At 45.8% G+C, this 15,151-nt stretch overlaps 1 protein-coding gene across 2 annotated transcripts in view; it reads left to right on the top strand.

Annotated features, from left to right (window-relative positions):
* The window catches only part of PRPSAP1 (phosphoribosyl pyrophosphate synthetase associated protein 1), a 29,073-nt gene that overhangs the window by 12,821 nt on the left and 1,101 nt on the right, over nt 1–15,151 (top strand). For both annotated transcript variants that reach the window (XM_045085859.1, XM_045085860.1), the window contains 6 exons: nt 2,568–2,740; nt 4,077–4,192; nt 4,646–4,701; nt 5,253–5,398; nt 13,969–14,039; nt 14,822–14,968. In XM_045085859.1, the coding sequence (XP_044941794.1) occupies nt 2,568–2,740; nt 4,077–4,192; nt 4,646–4,701; nt 5,253–5,398; nt 13,969–14,039; nt 14,822–14,968 (709 nt within the window). The remainder of the gene's footprint in view (nt 1–2,567; nt 2,741–4,076; nt 4,193–4,645; nt 4,702–5,252; nt 5,399–13,968; nt 14,040–14,821; nt 14,969–15,151) is intronic.

Here is a 15,151-nt window from a genome sequence, read left to right on the forward strand (position 1 = left end):
AGATTTTATTTATTTGTTTGACAGACAAAGATCACAAGTAGGCAGAGAGGCAGGCAGAGAGAGAGGAGGGGAAGCAGGCTCCCTGCTGAGCAGAGACCCCGATGTGGGGCTCGATCCCAGGACCCTGAGATCATGACCCGAGCCCAAGGCAGATAACCCCCTGAGCCCCAGGCGAAACTTGGGGCCGTATTAATTTGGGAGCTCGAGGAAGAAAAGTCCTCCAGCTTATTTCAGAGGAAGGAAACAACTGGAAAAGAGTGTAACCTGTCAGCAATCCGCAAGGAATCTCGTCCCGTTTTCTTAAAGTCAAGTCCTGAATCAGTTCTATCTACCCTCTGGGAGAAATGCTTGTGTGACAGAAGCCTGAAATAGTTACAGAAACCCAAATGACAAAGGTGAGGTTGGGAGTTCTCTAAGTTGAATGTGGACAAGGCTTTGCTCTTCGCAGTCCCGGCCGCGCTCAGGATGGCGCACTTGGAGAGCACGGCCGGCAGATTGGAAGAGACCGGGAGGAAATGGTCTCTGTCCTTCGGGCTAAAAAGCGGTCTGACGGCGAGTGTTTCTTGTGACCACTTCCGCGCCGCCAGGTCTCTGCAGCGTTCATGGCAAGCTTTCCGTTTTCCTCTCGGGGAGGGCAGACGCGCTGGGGAGGGATAAGCCTCAAGAGAGCCTCGCTGCTCTAGGGACGATTCCAGAACGGACCGCTGAGCGTCTGCTCCTCACACAGATACAAACGAAGACCTGGGAAATGATTCTGCTTCCGCCAGGTGAAGGAGATACACTCCTGGCCCAAAAGAGGGGGTGTTCGAGGACTTGGATAATGCGGGCAGGAGTGAGAACAGGCTAGAGAGGAAAGGTGGAGCCCTGGAAGAGTTTCCTGAAGGACTTTAAGGCCCTCACCATTTGTTTTCTTTCTTTGGAGGGTAGTAGAGAGTGGTCTGAGTTGGGTTCTGAGCGCCACCCCCCCCACCTTCCCGGGAGGGGCAGGTACCTCACCGCAGCCATTGAACTCTCTTCAGTGGCTGTGTGAGTCCGTTCAAGGTCAGGCTAAGGAGGCATCTGCCAGGCCCGTCCTCAGGGGCTGGGGTCCGCTGCGTCTCCTACCCTGTCTGCCCTCAGGAGCAGAGAGCCGCCTTCTCGGAAAACCTACCTCCTGGAAACTCTTGGAGGTGGCCTCTGTTAGGACCACTTTTGGCTCTAGTCTCACCCTCCCCAGGCCACATGGGGTAGAGTGACACAAGGCACTCAGCTTGTGGCCCCACCGATGACCTTCCCTCTGCCCTAAGGTTCTCGCCCCCCCTTTTAAAGATTTTATTTATTTATTTGACAGAGATCACAAGTAGGCAGAGAGACAGAAAGAGCTGGAGGAAGCAGGCTCCCCGCTGAGCAGAGAGTCCGATGCGGGACTCAATCCCAGGATCCTGGGATCATGACCTGAGCCAAAGGCAGAGGCTTAACCCACTGAGCCACCCAGGTGCCCCGATTCTCGCCCTTTTTAAGGGGACTGTAGGCTCCATCACCCTTGGCAAAGGGTAGTAATCCACATTCATTAAAAACTGGAAGTAGCCTTGGAGCGTCTCGGTGGCTCAGTGGGTTAAGTCTCTACCTTCAGCTCAGGTCATGATCTCAGGGTCCTGGGATCAAGTCCCGTATTGGGTTCTTTGCTTAGCCTGCTTCCTCCTCTCTCTCTCTCTCTGCCTGCCTCTCTGCCTACTTGTGATCTCTCTCTGTCAAATAAATAAATAAAATTTTTTTTTTTTTTAAGATTTTATTTATTTGACAGACAGAGATCACAGTAGGCAGAGAGAGAGGAGGAAGCAGGCTCCCTGCCAAGCAGAGAGCCCGACGCGGGGCTCGATCTCAGGACCCTGGGATCATGACCCGAGCCGAAGGCAGAGGCTTTAACCTCTGAGCCACCCAGGTGCCCCATAAATAAATAAAATCTTAAAAAAAACCCAAAACTGGAAGTAGCCTTACCTTTGTCTTCCAGATTCATATTCTGTTCTAGGTCTCTCTGGGTCATCTTTGTCAGGCATCTGTGTATCTTGAGAAAAAGAGATGAGAGTTTTGAAAACTCTCCTCATCCAGGACTTCCCCGTCCACCCGCTTCCCCTCTCCCCCGTGAAGAGCAAAGAGAAAAATCAATCCTTTCTGGCCCTGGCAGCTCAGCAGGGCAGTGGGTGTCCCTTGGCGTTCACAGGGAGCGAGGGGCTGGCCTGAGCCGACGGTCCCTGGGACAGTGCCGCAGGCGTTGGCTCACTCTGGCCGGCCACTGACATCTGCTTCCCGTGCCACCCCGGTGACATGTCACTGACAGAGGATCCAGGCAGAGGTGAGTGTGGCTAGCTGGGCTGTGGATTTCCGAAACCGCCGGTGGAAACCACAGCTCAAAGGAAGAGCTAATAAGCTTTTCCCCTGGTTTTGGAGGTGCCATGGTCGGCTCGTGCGGTGACAGAAACACCTGTGATGCCCATCTTGGCAGCCCAGGTTAAAAGGCTGATGTTTCAGTCTTTTTTAGGGGTTAAAAAATGGACCTGACCCCAAAATACCAATTTTTACCATTTCAGAGATGTGAACACAGCTGTGATGGAGCTTCTGATCATGGCGTACGCACTGAAGACCGCCTGTGCCAGGAACATTATCGGGGTCATCCCGTACTTCCCCTACAGCAAGCAGAGCAAGATGAGGAAGCGGGGCTCCATCGTGTGCAAGCTGCTGGCGTCCATGCTGGCGAAGGCAGGTGCGTGTGCACACGGGCCGGGGCTCCTGCCCTGTCATCCGGACTCTTTGTGCATGAGATTAGTCCCTCCCTCAGAGAGCTAATTTGGGGCCTCTGCTTTCTTTAAGTGCTGTTCACTAACTCCTTTCTTCCTGTTTCCTCCTGGTAGTCCTGGCTAGGGATGTGTGAGCGGAGGTGCCGACTCTTAGGTTTTCCTTTCCTCTTTGTCTTACTCGACAGTGACGTTGTCTCTGCTCTAATCCTGGACTTCTCCAGCCTTCTGTCCCCCTCATCTTCTCATGAACTTTAGCTGTGATCCTGGTGTCCGTGTGGGATCTTTTGAACGTCAGGATACAGTTACATGTTGGCCTTGGTTATTAGCTAGATTCTGCTTATGTACATAAGATGAAAACCGGGTTTTTCTTTTACTGCTTCTCCGGTTTATATAATCCTCCCCCCCCTCCTCTGGCCATCTTTCTGTACAGCAGCTCATTCTCATCGCTTTTATTCTGCGTTCGTAGCGGTCATGTACTTTCTGGCCTGTCTGAATCCAGTTGGTAACACTTGATAGCAGTTGGGATTTTATTTGCCGGGCGGGTTTACTTAAAAACTTGAATATACGTATTTTCAAGTCCTGAGAAACATTTGGATTCTATTCTCTCTAAAACTATGATAACGCAGTGTTTGGGGAGGAACGGGTAGTACTGGTTCTTTGCTCTAGAAGGTTTGCAGTGACCTTTGTCCATTTGCGATGTTTTTATGTGTGTCCTTTTTTTTTGTTCACGACTGTTTATAAGAGTGTGTCTTTATTGCTGTTAGATAAGAATACTTAACTCATTCTTTTATGACAGTTAGAAATTGTTCCAAACCCTTCGATAGGGGTTTTTCTTCTAATATGCGAATTACTTTGCTTTTGGATTCTTACTCCTTTTGCTCTAGCCACGGGCCTTTAACATGTTCTTCTAGATTCTTTAATCAAGGCCTTACTATTTTTTATACCCATTACTTCCTCAGTGGTTATTAATTCCATATACATATTTTTGCTTCTGCCTGATTTTTCTTAATTTTCAGGACCAAGCTAGTTATGACAGTAGGGGAGAGCCCTTGTTCCTCTCTGCTTGAGCTCTCTGTCCATGTGGAAGATTATAAGCTCTTTTACCTGAGGCTCGACCACATTCTTTAGTTCATTAAATATTGTTAAGGTTACAAACAAAGTCTGTAACTGACGTGCTTATTCACAATACATTCCCCGTGTTCAGTCTTTGGTTAGGGAACAGGAGTGGGCGTCTAATTTGTGTCCACTGTAGCCATTAACTTGTAGGGGTGAACTTTGTAATTTTTTGTTTTAAAATTTCAGGTTTAACTCACATTATCACTATGGATCTTCATCAAAAGGAAATACAAGGCTTTTTCAGCTTTCCCGTGGACAACCTTAGAGCCTCACCTTTCCTGCTTCAGTATATCCAGGAAGAAGTGAGGAGCCACCAGCAAACACCCCTTTGTCCTCAAAAGAGACCCCTTGTAGTTTTTCTCTGGTATCAGATTTCAGGATTGAAAGGCACATCAGATGACCTTCCCCTTGAGTCGTAATGCCTGAGGCAGCCAGATAGGGTCAGCATATAGACGTGGAGGAGTAAATTTTTTAACGCCATTAAAAATGGATTTTCTTCCAAGTATCTTTAGCAATTTGCTTCTGTTTTCTGAAATGAAGGTGTTAAGAAGTAATTATTTTTTTATCTTCTTGAAGTAGCCATACTTTGGCAATGATGTAAATTGTTAAGTGTTAAATTTTGACCGTGTCCATGAAACTCTGGCGTTATTTGCTAGTACGGATCATTGTTATGAGAGGAAGAAGAGTCCTGCCGGCACCCGGGTGTTCCTTTGTGATAACTTCTCAGTATTTTCTTATTTTCCCTTCAAATCTAGATTCCAAATTACAGGAATGCAGTCATTGTAGCTAAGTCTCCTGATGCTGCCAAAAGGTAAGTAAGTTGGACATTCAAAAAATGCCTCTCAGTGCTTCGCCGGTCAAAATGAGCTGTTTTGGAACTCAGGGTCTTTTGTCACGTGGCCTGGAAAAGCTCATTGGCTCGAGCTTCCCCCACCAGGGCTTTATCGCCAGTCCCCGAACAATACAGGGCGGTCCCCATGTTACTTGGTTTTCCTGTGCAAGAAAAGGAAGTTCTTCCTTGGCGTTCTCAGGAAAAGGAAAGCAGAGGGCTATGGAGTGTTTTCCAGGCAGTGGTTTTCAAGAGACCTTTTTGAACAAAGTTCCATCCTCTAGAGATGCGTGTTATAATATTGGGCCAAGGGTAGAATTGAAATGGTCTAGAATCAGATGCTGGCCCGCATCTCAACTCCAGTGCCTCCTATGCCTCTCGAGACGTTTATAGTCTGGTCTGGGCCTTGTCTTTGGATTTGTCTAAATGATTGTGTGTCCATAAACGTTTGAATGATGTTTTCATTTGATGATTAATAGTGATGAGCTAGTGACACCCGTGAATTTCCCTGTTTCTTGTTGGCTTTCTTGTAGGGCCCAGTCATATGCTGAGAGACTCCGTCTGGGCTTGGCTGTGATCCACGGAGAAGCTCAGTGCACAGAGCTGGACATGGATGATGGTCGCCATTCTCCCCCGATGGTCAAAAATGCTACTGTCCATACGGGTCTGGAGTTGCCGTGTAAGATGAGCTCTATGTTTTTATTTCACTTGTAAGTTGAAGAAGGTCTTGAGTGATACGAATGGCTAGGAGTTAATACGTAAATGGAGATATGCTATTTTGGTTATCTTTTTTTAATTTATTTTAATTTTTAAAAGATTTTTATTTATTTATTTATTTATTAAATGTTTTATTTATTTTATTTGACAGACAGAGATTACAAGTAGGCAGAGAGGCAGGTAGAGAGAGGGGGGGGGGGAGGAAGCAGGCTTCCTGCCGAGCAGAGAGCCCGATGCGGGACTCGATCCCAGGACCCTGAGATCATGACCTGAGCCGAAGGCAGCGGCCTAACCCACTCAGCTACCCAGGCACCCCTATTTATTTTTTAATTTAAAATTTTTTTATTAAGATTTTGTATATTTATTAGAGAGAGAGAGCACTAAGCTGATAGGAGAGGGAGAAGCAGGTTCCCCTTGAGCAAGGAGCCTGACACAGGGCTCGCGATCCCAGGACTCTGGGATTATGACTTGAGCCGAAGGCAGACACTTACCGACTAAGCCACTTAGCGCCTCTACAGATTTTTATTTTTAAGTAATCTCTACACCCAGCTTGGGGCTTGAAGTTATAGTCTTGAGATCAGGCGTCCCATGCCCTTCCGACTGAGCCAGCCAGGCGCCCCATCTTGGTATTTTTAGAAAATTGAATGGTGTGACATTGATTTCCCCTTTTGTAAGAGGAGATGTGTTACCTTCACAGACTGTGTAAGGACAGTTGAACTAATCTGGGTGGCACTTAGCATTCAGAGACTATGAAATAATTTTAGCTTCAGTGAAAAAGTTGTAGGTGTGAAATCTTAAGCTTTTATATATTGGTAAGGTAGGTGATAGCAACCATTGATTATATACCAGGCTTTGGTGATCTGGGTAACTTTTAGCACTTATTTTAGTAATACAACCTTTTGACCTGATAACTGACTAGGTTTTTTTTTTTTTTTTTTTTTAAGATTTTATTTATTTATTTGAGAGAGAGAAAGGGCCCGGGGGAGGAGAAGCAGATGCCCTGCTGAGCCAGGACACTCACACACACACACACACCCCCGAACACACACACACACACACACACACACACACACACACACACACCCCTGATATTGGGCTGGATCCTGGGATGCTGGGATCAGGACCTGAGCTAAAGGCAGATGCTTAACTAACTGAACCCCCGAGACGCCCCCTCACTGAGTTGTTACTAATTCAGCAGTGTGGAGGCTTTTCATTTCCATGGATTTTGAGTGGTAATAACTGGCATTCTACACCAGAAGATAATAGTATCTTTTTTAGAGGAAGGAGATATTTCTTTTTAAAATCTGTATCTATTTGCCATAACTCAGAAGCATACAGAGATTATTAATAAGATGGGGAAACACCAGAATGGTTATACCTCAGATAGATTACTTCAGACAGGCTCTGTCTAAGGTGTAAACATTCTAATTTTTTACCTGTCAAATTCCTATCACTTTGTTTTCAACTCTGGAGGTTTTTGTACAAGAGAAACAAGTAATAAACCCTTTTAATTTAAATTTTTGGTGTTGCCGCATTTTATTTTATTTGAGGATTTCATAATTAAAGTTCTTGAATGGGCAATATATTCCCATATTTCAAAAATTTAAAAAGTATAAAATTCTTACAAAATTTTAAAAGTCTAAAAAACTTTCCTACCCCACCTAAACTTTTCTCTCCCCCCAGCCCCCACCTGCCACAGCTACTCTGATTCCCAGGGCAGTCGGTTTCTTTGTAACCATTTAAGATTTTTTTTTTAATTTGACACAGAGAGAGAGATCACAAGTAGGCAGAGAGGCAGGCAGAGAGAGGGGGAAGCAGGCTCCCTGCTGAGCAGAGATCCCAATGCGGGGCTCGATCCCAGGACCCTGAGATCATGATCTGAGCTGAAGGCAGAGGCTTCAACCCACTGAGCCACCCAGGTGCCCCTCTTGTAACCATTTAGAGGCTCTGTGCATATATGCAAGCCAGTGACATGTTTCTGTTTCTCTCATTTTCACAGAGCGGTAGTATATTAAACCATATTGTGCTACCCCTTGCTTTTCTCATCCAAGAGCTCCTTCCCCACCAGTCTGTACAGATAACTCGGTCTTTCATAGTTTCCTAAGTGTTCCATTTTATGGATAGACGGTAATTTTCTCAATTGGTCCCCTGTCGACAAACATTTAGTTTCTCCAGTCTTCGGCTATGAAAAAGCACCAATAATAATAAACATCTTTTGTTGTGTCCAGGGTTCTTCTAAGCTCTTTCGTAGGTCTTTGGACTTGGTGTGGAGACACACAATCTTGTAGGTACTTGTGTTACCCCTCATTCTGCCAAGGAGGCAACTGAGACCCAGCCGGGAGCGGGTGAAGCTGGGGTTTGGAACGAAGCTTTTCATTTTGAACAAATTGCAGTCTCAGAGAAAAGGTGAAAGAATAGGACAGAATTCCTCTCGACTCTTCAGAGGCCCCAGACTTAACATTTATGTCCATATTCTTTTCTTTTGAACCATTTGAGATGAGCTGTAGACATAATGTCCTGATTCCTAAATGCTTCAGTAAATATTTCAAAAAACAGATACTCTCTTACATAACCACAGTGTAATTATCAGACTCCGGAAACTGACACTGTTAGAGTACTATTACCTAACCTGCAGACCTTATTCCTCTTTGTGGTCCCACTGTGTCCTTTAGCGGAAAATCATTTCTTTCTGGCCCGGAACCCAGTAAGGATCGCACACTGAGCTCAGCTGACTGTTCTCTTTAGTCTCATTTAATCTGGAACGACTGCTCTGTTCTTGGTCTCTTATGACCTTGATACTTTTTTTTTTTTTAAGATTTTTATTTATTTATTTATTTATTTGACAGAGAAAGATCACAGGTAGGCAGAGAGGCAGGCAGAGAGAGAGAGGAGGAAGCAGGCTCACTGCTGAGCAGAGAGCCCGATGTGGGGCTCGATCCCAAGACCCTGGGATCATGACCTGAGCCGAAGGCAGAGGCTTTAACCCACTGAGCCACCCAGGCGCCCCTGACCTTCATCCTTTGAAGAGTATAGGGCAGTTGTTCTACAGAATATCCCTTATTGAGGCGTGTTTGTTTCTTCATATCAGGTTGAATCAGTTACCACTATGACTGCGACTGACTGGAGATGTTTCCAGTTCCCCTTCTTCCCTGTTCATTCATTCAGTCTTATCAGAGTGGAGTCAGGATCTTAATTTGTTCAGGGTGTTCTCATTCTTCGCTACTGTTTATCGCAATGTTCAAATTGTCTTAGACTTGGCCAAAGGGAGCCCCTTCAGGCCCCTCCTTGTGTTCTTTTGACATGTTCCTAGCATTTTTTGATACTTCCTTACTTCCTGGTACCACTAGATGTTCCACGTTTATCTTGCACTTCCTTAGCCCTGGAATCAGTCATTCCGGCGAGCAGCCCCAGTTCCTTTAGCGAGACTCGGCCCCGGAGTGTGCACTCGGCCACCTCACGTTACTCCCTGTGACTAACCTCGACTCACGTTCTTCCATAAGTGACTCAGTGAACTTAAAAGATAAAGACCGAGAAATAAAATCACTGGGTCGAAGGTAATTTGATAGATAATTGCCAGATTAATGTAATATTTTATAAGGTGGTATGCAGCCGTGTGTTCCCTCCGGGACACATTGGTGTGTTTACAGCTTGCGCAGTTGCCATAGGTCATTCTCTGATTCCTTCTTACAGATTTGACCAAGGGAATGTTTTAAAAAAGAAAAATGCTAGTTTTGTGTAATGGTACTTTCCAAATTAAATCTGCTTTATATTTATATATCAGTTTTGCTTCCAGTATGTTTTAATAGTTTACTTCATAATAATGAGGATGAGGCGCGCCCGGGTGGCTCAGTCGGTTAAGCATCTACCTTCCCCTTAGGTCATGATCCCGGAGTCCTGGGATCCAGTCCTGCATCGGGGTCCCTGCTTCTTCTCTCTCTGCCCCTCCCCCTGCTCGTATGCATGCGAACGCGCTCTCTCTCAAAAATGTAAATAAAATCTTCCAAAAAACAGTGATGGGGATGAAGAGGTGCCTGGGTGGCTCAATACCGACCCTTAGTTTTGGCTCAGGTCATGATCTCAAGGTCATGGGATCAAGCTCCAGGCTGGGCTCTCAGCTCAGCCCAGAGTCCGCTTGAGAATCTCTCTCCCTCTGCCCCTCCCCCTGCTTGCCCGCACGCATGCGCACTCTATCTCTTGCTCTCAAAATCAATAAAACAATAATGGGGTTGAAGACACTGCCGTGCTACAACAGGATCAAAGTATTCGCTCTCAGAATCTTTACATTTTGTAGAAAGATTAACTCTTTTATCTTCCTGGAACCCGTTCTTTCAGAGCAGCGGAGTTCTCAACCAGGATGGTTTTGCCCCAGCCCCTGGCGGATATTTCACAATGTGCGAAGGAAGGCCTTTCTGGTCTGGCCACCTGGTGGAGGCCGGGTGCCACCAGTGTCTTGTGAGCGGATGCCAGAGAAGCTGGGGGACGCCGCTCCAGTGTACCATGTAGTTATCTAGTCCAGAATGTCAGTAGTGCCACAGCTGAGAAACCCTGCTTCAGAGTAATTTTTTTTTTTAAGATTTTATTTATTTATTTGACAGACAGAGATCACAAGCAGGCAGAGAGGCAGGCAGAGAGAGAGAGAGGGAAGCAGGCTCCCCGCTGAGCAGAGAGCCCGATGTGGGACTTGATCCCAGGACCCTGAGATCATGACCTGAGCTGAAGGCAGAGGCTTTAACCCACTGAGCCACCCAGGTGCCCCCAGAATAATTTATTAAAAGTGAAGTTGTGTGAAGGCTTCTGTTCTAGAAGATAAAATCGATTCCATCCTGATGGCAAGGGCATCTAATGAACTTGAAAGGGTTACGTGTCAGTGGCTCTCTGAACACTGCTCTGTGCTTGCCACAGTGGTGAAAATGAAGAGTTTGGATTGAAAAAAGGAGAGAAAGTCACTTTTTTGGGCTTGATTTCCATGGCTTGTTAATTTTACAGGTGAAGATGTGGTTTTCACCACTAAAGTAAAAACAGACGTTAGCTCCTCTGGAGCATCATTAAGTGTACGTTTTGACTTGCTTGAGTGTGGGCAGAGTCATGAGCTTGAAAATAACTGCAGCTCCAGTCCTCCCGGAGACTTTATTTTATTCTCTTTTTAAGGTCAGTCTGTTAGTAAAGTTCGACCTTCCATTGAACTACAAATAGACCAAAATCAAAGTGGATAAGGAATGACTAATTCCTCTTGGTCCTCTCCTGCCCTGTATTCTACCAGAGGAAGGTTTGTTGATTGCCTCTGGGGAGAGAGTAAAAGAGACTGCGGGAAACTTACGGCCGCTTGTGAAAGCAGCAATCTTTTACGTGGACAATGCTGGGAAACCCAGAAGATATTTTCCGACTTCAAGATTTGAGGTCATTTGACAAATTGACATTTCCATTCTAATAAGTTAATCTGGTTTGTGATTTCTAGCCATAAGTAATAGTGCACAATTCATTTTATTCTTAAACAGATTGGTTTTTGTTTGAGAAAATGAAGAAAGGGAACAGAACCCTAAATAGTGGGTAGTTTTAGCATCCTTTATCCTTAATCTTCAGTATGTTCTTTACTTCTGAAAATTTTGAATTTTCAGTGTTTTATTTTGGGGGGCAACTATTAGAAAATTGGGGACTTTTTTTTCTAAGCCTGTGAGGTACTGTTCATTTCCCTGGATCCTATTAATAAAGCCTGGTTTTTTTGTTTGTTTGTTTGTTTGTTTTAAAGTAGCTACCAAATTGTATGTTCCGTTTTATCCAGATCCTAAAACCGGTAATGAGCAGAGAAGGAACATACCGGGAGAGATGCTTGCTTTTTAAAAGCCTTTTAAGCCTCTATCCTAGTCAGACCTGTGTTTTTTTACATTCCAAACTGATAGAAGCTTTTTGGGAGAAGCAGAGTTACAGAAAAGTAAACAAGAGCACTAGTGGCATGTTTCCTTCATCAAACTGGAGCTGACTGTTTATTGGTCTTCGATGAGGGATACTGGCTTGCAGTCTCTTTCTGTTTTTACAGAGGAAAATGGTCAGGGAAAGGGAGGGGCCCCATCTCTTTGAGAAGTGGGTAGGTCAACACAGCCCTCTACCCACATGGTTTAATTAATTAATTAATATTTTAAAAGATTTTATTTATTTGAAAGAGACCACAAGTGGCAGAGCGGGGCACAGAGGGAGAGAAGGAAAAGCAGACTCCCCTGCTGAGCAGGGAACTGGACTCGGGGGCTCAGTCCTAGGACCCTGGGATCATGACCTGACCCGAAGGCAGATGCTTAACTGGCTGAGCCACCCAGGTGCCTCCCACATGGCTTAATTTAAGATAGAATTTAGGGAAGCCATTCCTAATGCTGGTGTATCTTCTCCCTCTTTTAGGTGATATTTATATGCCGAGGTTTTTGACTGCCCAGGTTAAAAAAATCGCCCTTGTTTCGGGGATGGGAAATCAGGAAGCGTTGAGTAAAATTTGTCAGTTACATAGCGGCAGATTTCAGCTTGGCCGGTGTGCTGTATGGGGAAAGGCACACCTGTTCTTGGAGATTCACAGTGCCCGTAGCTAGGACTAACATGGTTTGTTTGCGGATAGTTGCTAACCTCAAGAGTTATTCTGAGTTTTATTCTTATGTCCCTCTCCCACTACTGGTTTAATATTTCAGAATAATAAAAAGCTTTAAAGGTAGGCTACTTAGCCTGTTCTTCTGAAATACCCTCTCTCTCTCTCTCTCTGTTTGCTGAATTTTTGAGGGTGAACTCTTACTTCACTCCTCTATCCTGGAGATAGGTTTGTACACAGAAGGGTCTGTTCCAGGTATAAACTGGGTAGCGACATAGGAAGCCTGTACTTTAAGGACCAGTCAAATCAACGAAGAAATGGGGGCGCTTGGGTGGCTCAGTTGGTTAAGTGTCTGCCTTCCACTGAGGTCATGATCTGAGGGTCCTGGGATTGAGCCCTGGTGCTGGGGCTCCCTGCTTAGCGGGGAGTCTGCTTCTCCCTCTCCCTTTGCCCTCCCATGGGCATGCGTGTGCGCGGGCTCTTTCTCTCTCCCGCTCTCAAATAAATAAGTAAAATCTTCTAAAAAAAATCAGGAAGACATGATGGAGTCATAGTTACTGTCTTCAGGTCCCTAATTTTCAGGAAACCGATGATGTCAGTCATGTAGTCACGTGCTAATAAGGTTACATTGTCCAAATAAAGTCACTTTGGAAGACAATGAAGTAAAGCTGGCCGTCAGCCAGGCGGCCTTTACCTGTTCAGTTTCCTGCGGAGTGGCATTTAGTTTACATTTCTCTATAGTTCTCAGCGGGGCGTTAGGCTATCAGGGTGCTTCTGTGGACGGTGAGACCCTCCTCGCTCTGCTGCTTTTGAGCCTGTGCTGTCCAGAGGCTGGTGGCTCGTATCTATTTCCATGTGGCTCTTAGGCTCTTGAAGCAGGGCTAGTCTGAGCTGAGAAGCGCTGTCTCTGAAATGCACCCCAAGTATCGAAGACTTAGTATAAAAAAAAAAGGTAAAATATCTCATAAATTTGCATATCAGTTACGTACTGAAATATCTTGGATATACCGGCTAAAATGAAATCTATTAATTTCACTCATTTCTCTTTACTTTTTTTTTTTTTTTTTTTATTAAAGATTTTATTTTTGGGGCACCTGGATGGCTTAGTCGGTTGAACATCTGCCTTCGGCTCAGGTGATGATCCCAGGCTCCTTGCTCAGCGGGGAGCCTGCGTCTGCCTCAGCCTGCTGCTCCTCCCCCTGCTTGTGCTCTCTCTCTCTCTCTCTGACAAATAAATAAACCACTGCTCTAGACAATCTGTTTCTGAGAAGCCCCAGGTTCATTTTGGAGAATCCCCCCACCGCCTTTTATTTATTTATTTATTTATGGTGGCAGCAAAGCAAGGTTTATTGAGCGTTAGCAAAGTGATCGTACAGGGGTGCCTGGGTGGCTCAGGGGGTTAAGCCTCTGCCTTCAGCTCAGGTCATGGTCTCAGGGTCCTGGGATCAAGCCCAGCATTGGGCTCTCTGCGCAGTGGGGAGCCTGGTTCACCTCCCTCTCTCTCTGCCTGCCTCTCTGCCTACTTGTGATCTCTCTCCATGTCAAGTGGGTAGATAGAATCTTAAAAAAAAAAAAAAAAAAATGATCGTACAAAGCACCCGAGCAGCTAGGGGACCCAAGAGGGTTGCCCTTTGTTTTGCTTTTTATTTTTTTATTTTTTTTAAGATTTTTATTTATTTATTTGACAGAGAGAGATCACAAGTAGGCAGAGAGGCAGGCAGAGAGAGAGAGGAGGAAGCAGGCTCCCTGCTGAGCAGAGAGCCTGATGTGGGACTCGATCCCAGGACCCTGAGATCATGACCTGAGCCGAAGGCAGCGGCTTAACCCACTGAGCCACCCAGGTGCTCTTGTTTTGCTTTTTAATAATGTTCTTTTTTTTTCACCACTTCCAGGGTATAGGGTTGCAATTATATTTACTCAGTGACATGTGACTAACTGGGGCCTTGTGGTTTGTTTTGTTTTGCTAGTGATGATGGCCAAAGAGAAGCCACCGATAACTGTAGTCGGAGATGTTGGCGGGCGCATCGCGATCATAGTGGTATGGTCATGTCGTCCTTCGTGTGCACAGATGACCCTGCTGCCTCTTCATAGATTGTCCTCTTTGGGATTATGTTTCTAGTAAAGCTGAGGGAGTTAAATGAATCTGTCTATCCTTTCTCACCCAAACTCCTTCAGGACTGGAAGAAATCTTTATGTGGTTGAACGGGGGTTATTTTAACCTGCAGATGGAAAAAAAAGTGCAGGGTCTCCCATAAGAAAATTCAACCCCAATAAATAACCTTTATCTGAAGGGATCTGGGTTTCATCAGAGCCACCAATCTACTCAACCTTCAGCTTTAGGGCCACGAGAGGAACCGAAGATGAGCGGTTCCATTTTCACTAGTGAGAACAAGTGTCTTTTCTTTGCATTTCAGCATGAGCTGTTAGCTCCCAGCGCTAAATGCCTTGCTGGGCCCGATTGCAATGGCTGGCTTTATTTCTGTGTTCTTGTCATCTCACTTTGTCTTGAAAAAAAGTAAATGGGACACCAGCTATGTCGGATGAATCGGAAACGTGGGACAGGATGATGAGCCTTGGTAGTTGGGAACTCTAACTCCATATGTCACACGTGGCCGTCAGGCTTTGCTGTTCTTTGTACTGACAGCCACGCAAAGTGTGGTCCACGCGGCTGTTGCCACTGCCTGATGTTCGTCTCGGGCCCAGGCAGGTGGCTCTGATCTCCAGCTGGAGATCCTGAAAGGACAGGCAGAGAAGAGAGAGAGGTATGTGCTTACAGAGACGGGGGGTAGCACTTGAACACCACCTCCGTTGTCTCCCCAGGATGACATTATTGACGATGTGGAAAGTTTTGTTGCTGCTGCGGAGATCTTGAAAGAGAGAGGTGCTTACAAGATCTATGTCATGGCCACTCACGGCATCCTGTCTGCGGAGGCCCCCCGTCTCATCGAGGAGTCCTCCATCGACGAGGTCTGTGTGCACTTACTACTGGGCCTGGGATTTGCTGCTCTCTTTTCTGTGAATTGTAAAATGACCCCATCAGTGTTGCCTAACCCCCTCTCTGGAGGACCTCGGAAGTAGCCTTGGTGGCTAGCGGGGTGTTGCGACAAATGCGTAGTCAGGAACAGATGCCTCTTTCCATAAAGGCTCAGC

This window comes from Mustela putorius, unplaced genomic scaffold, assembly GCF_011764305.1.
Source record: "Mustela putorius furo isolate JIRA1106 unplaced genomic scaffold, ASM1176430v1.1 tig00000873_pilon_pilon_pilon, whole genome shotgun sequence".
In the NCBI taxonomy this organism is placed as follows: domain Eukaryota; kingdom Metazoa; phylum Chordata; class Mammalia; order Carnivora; family Mustelidae; genus Mustela; species Mustela putorius.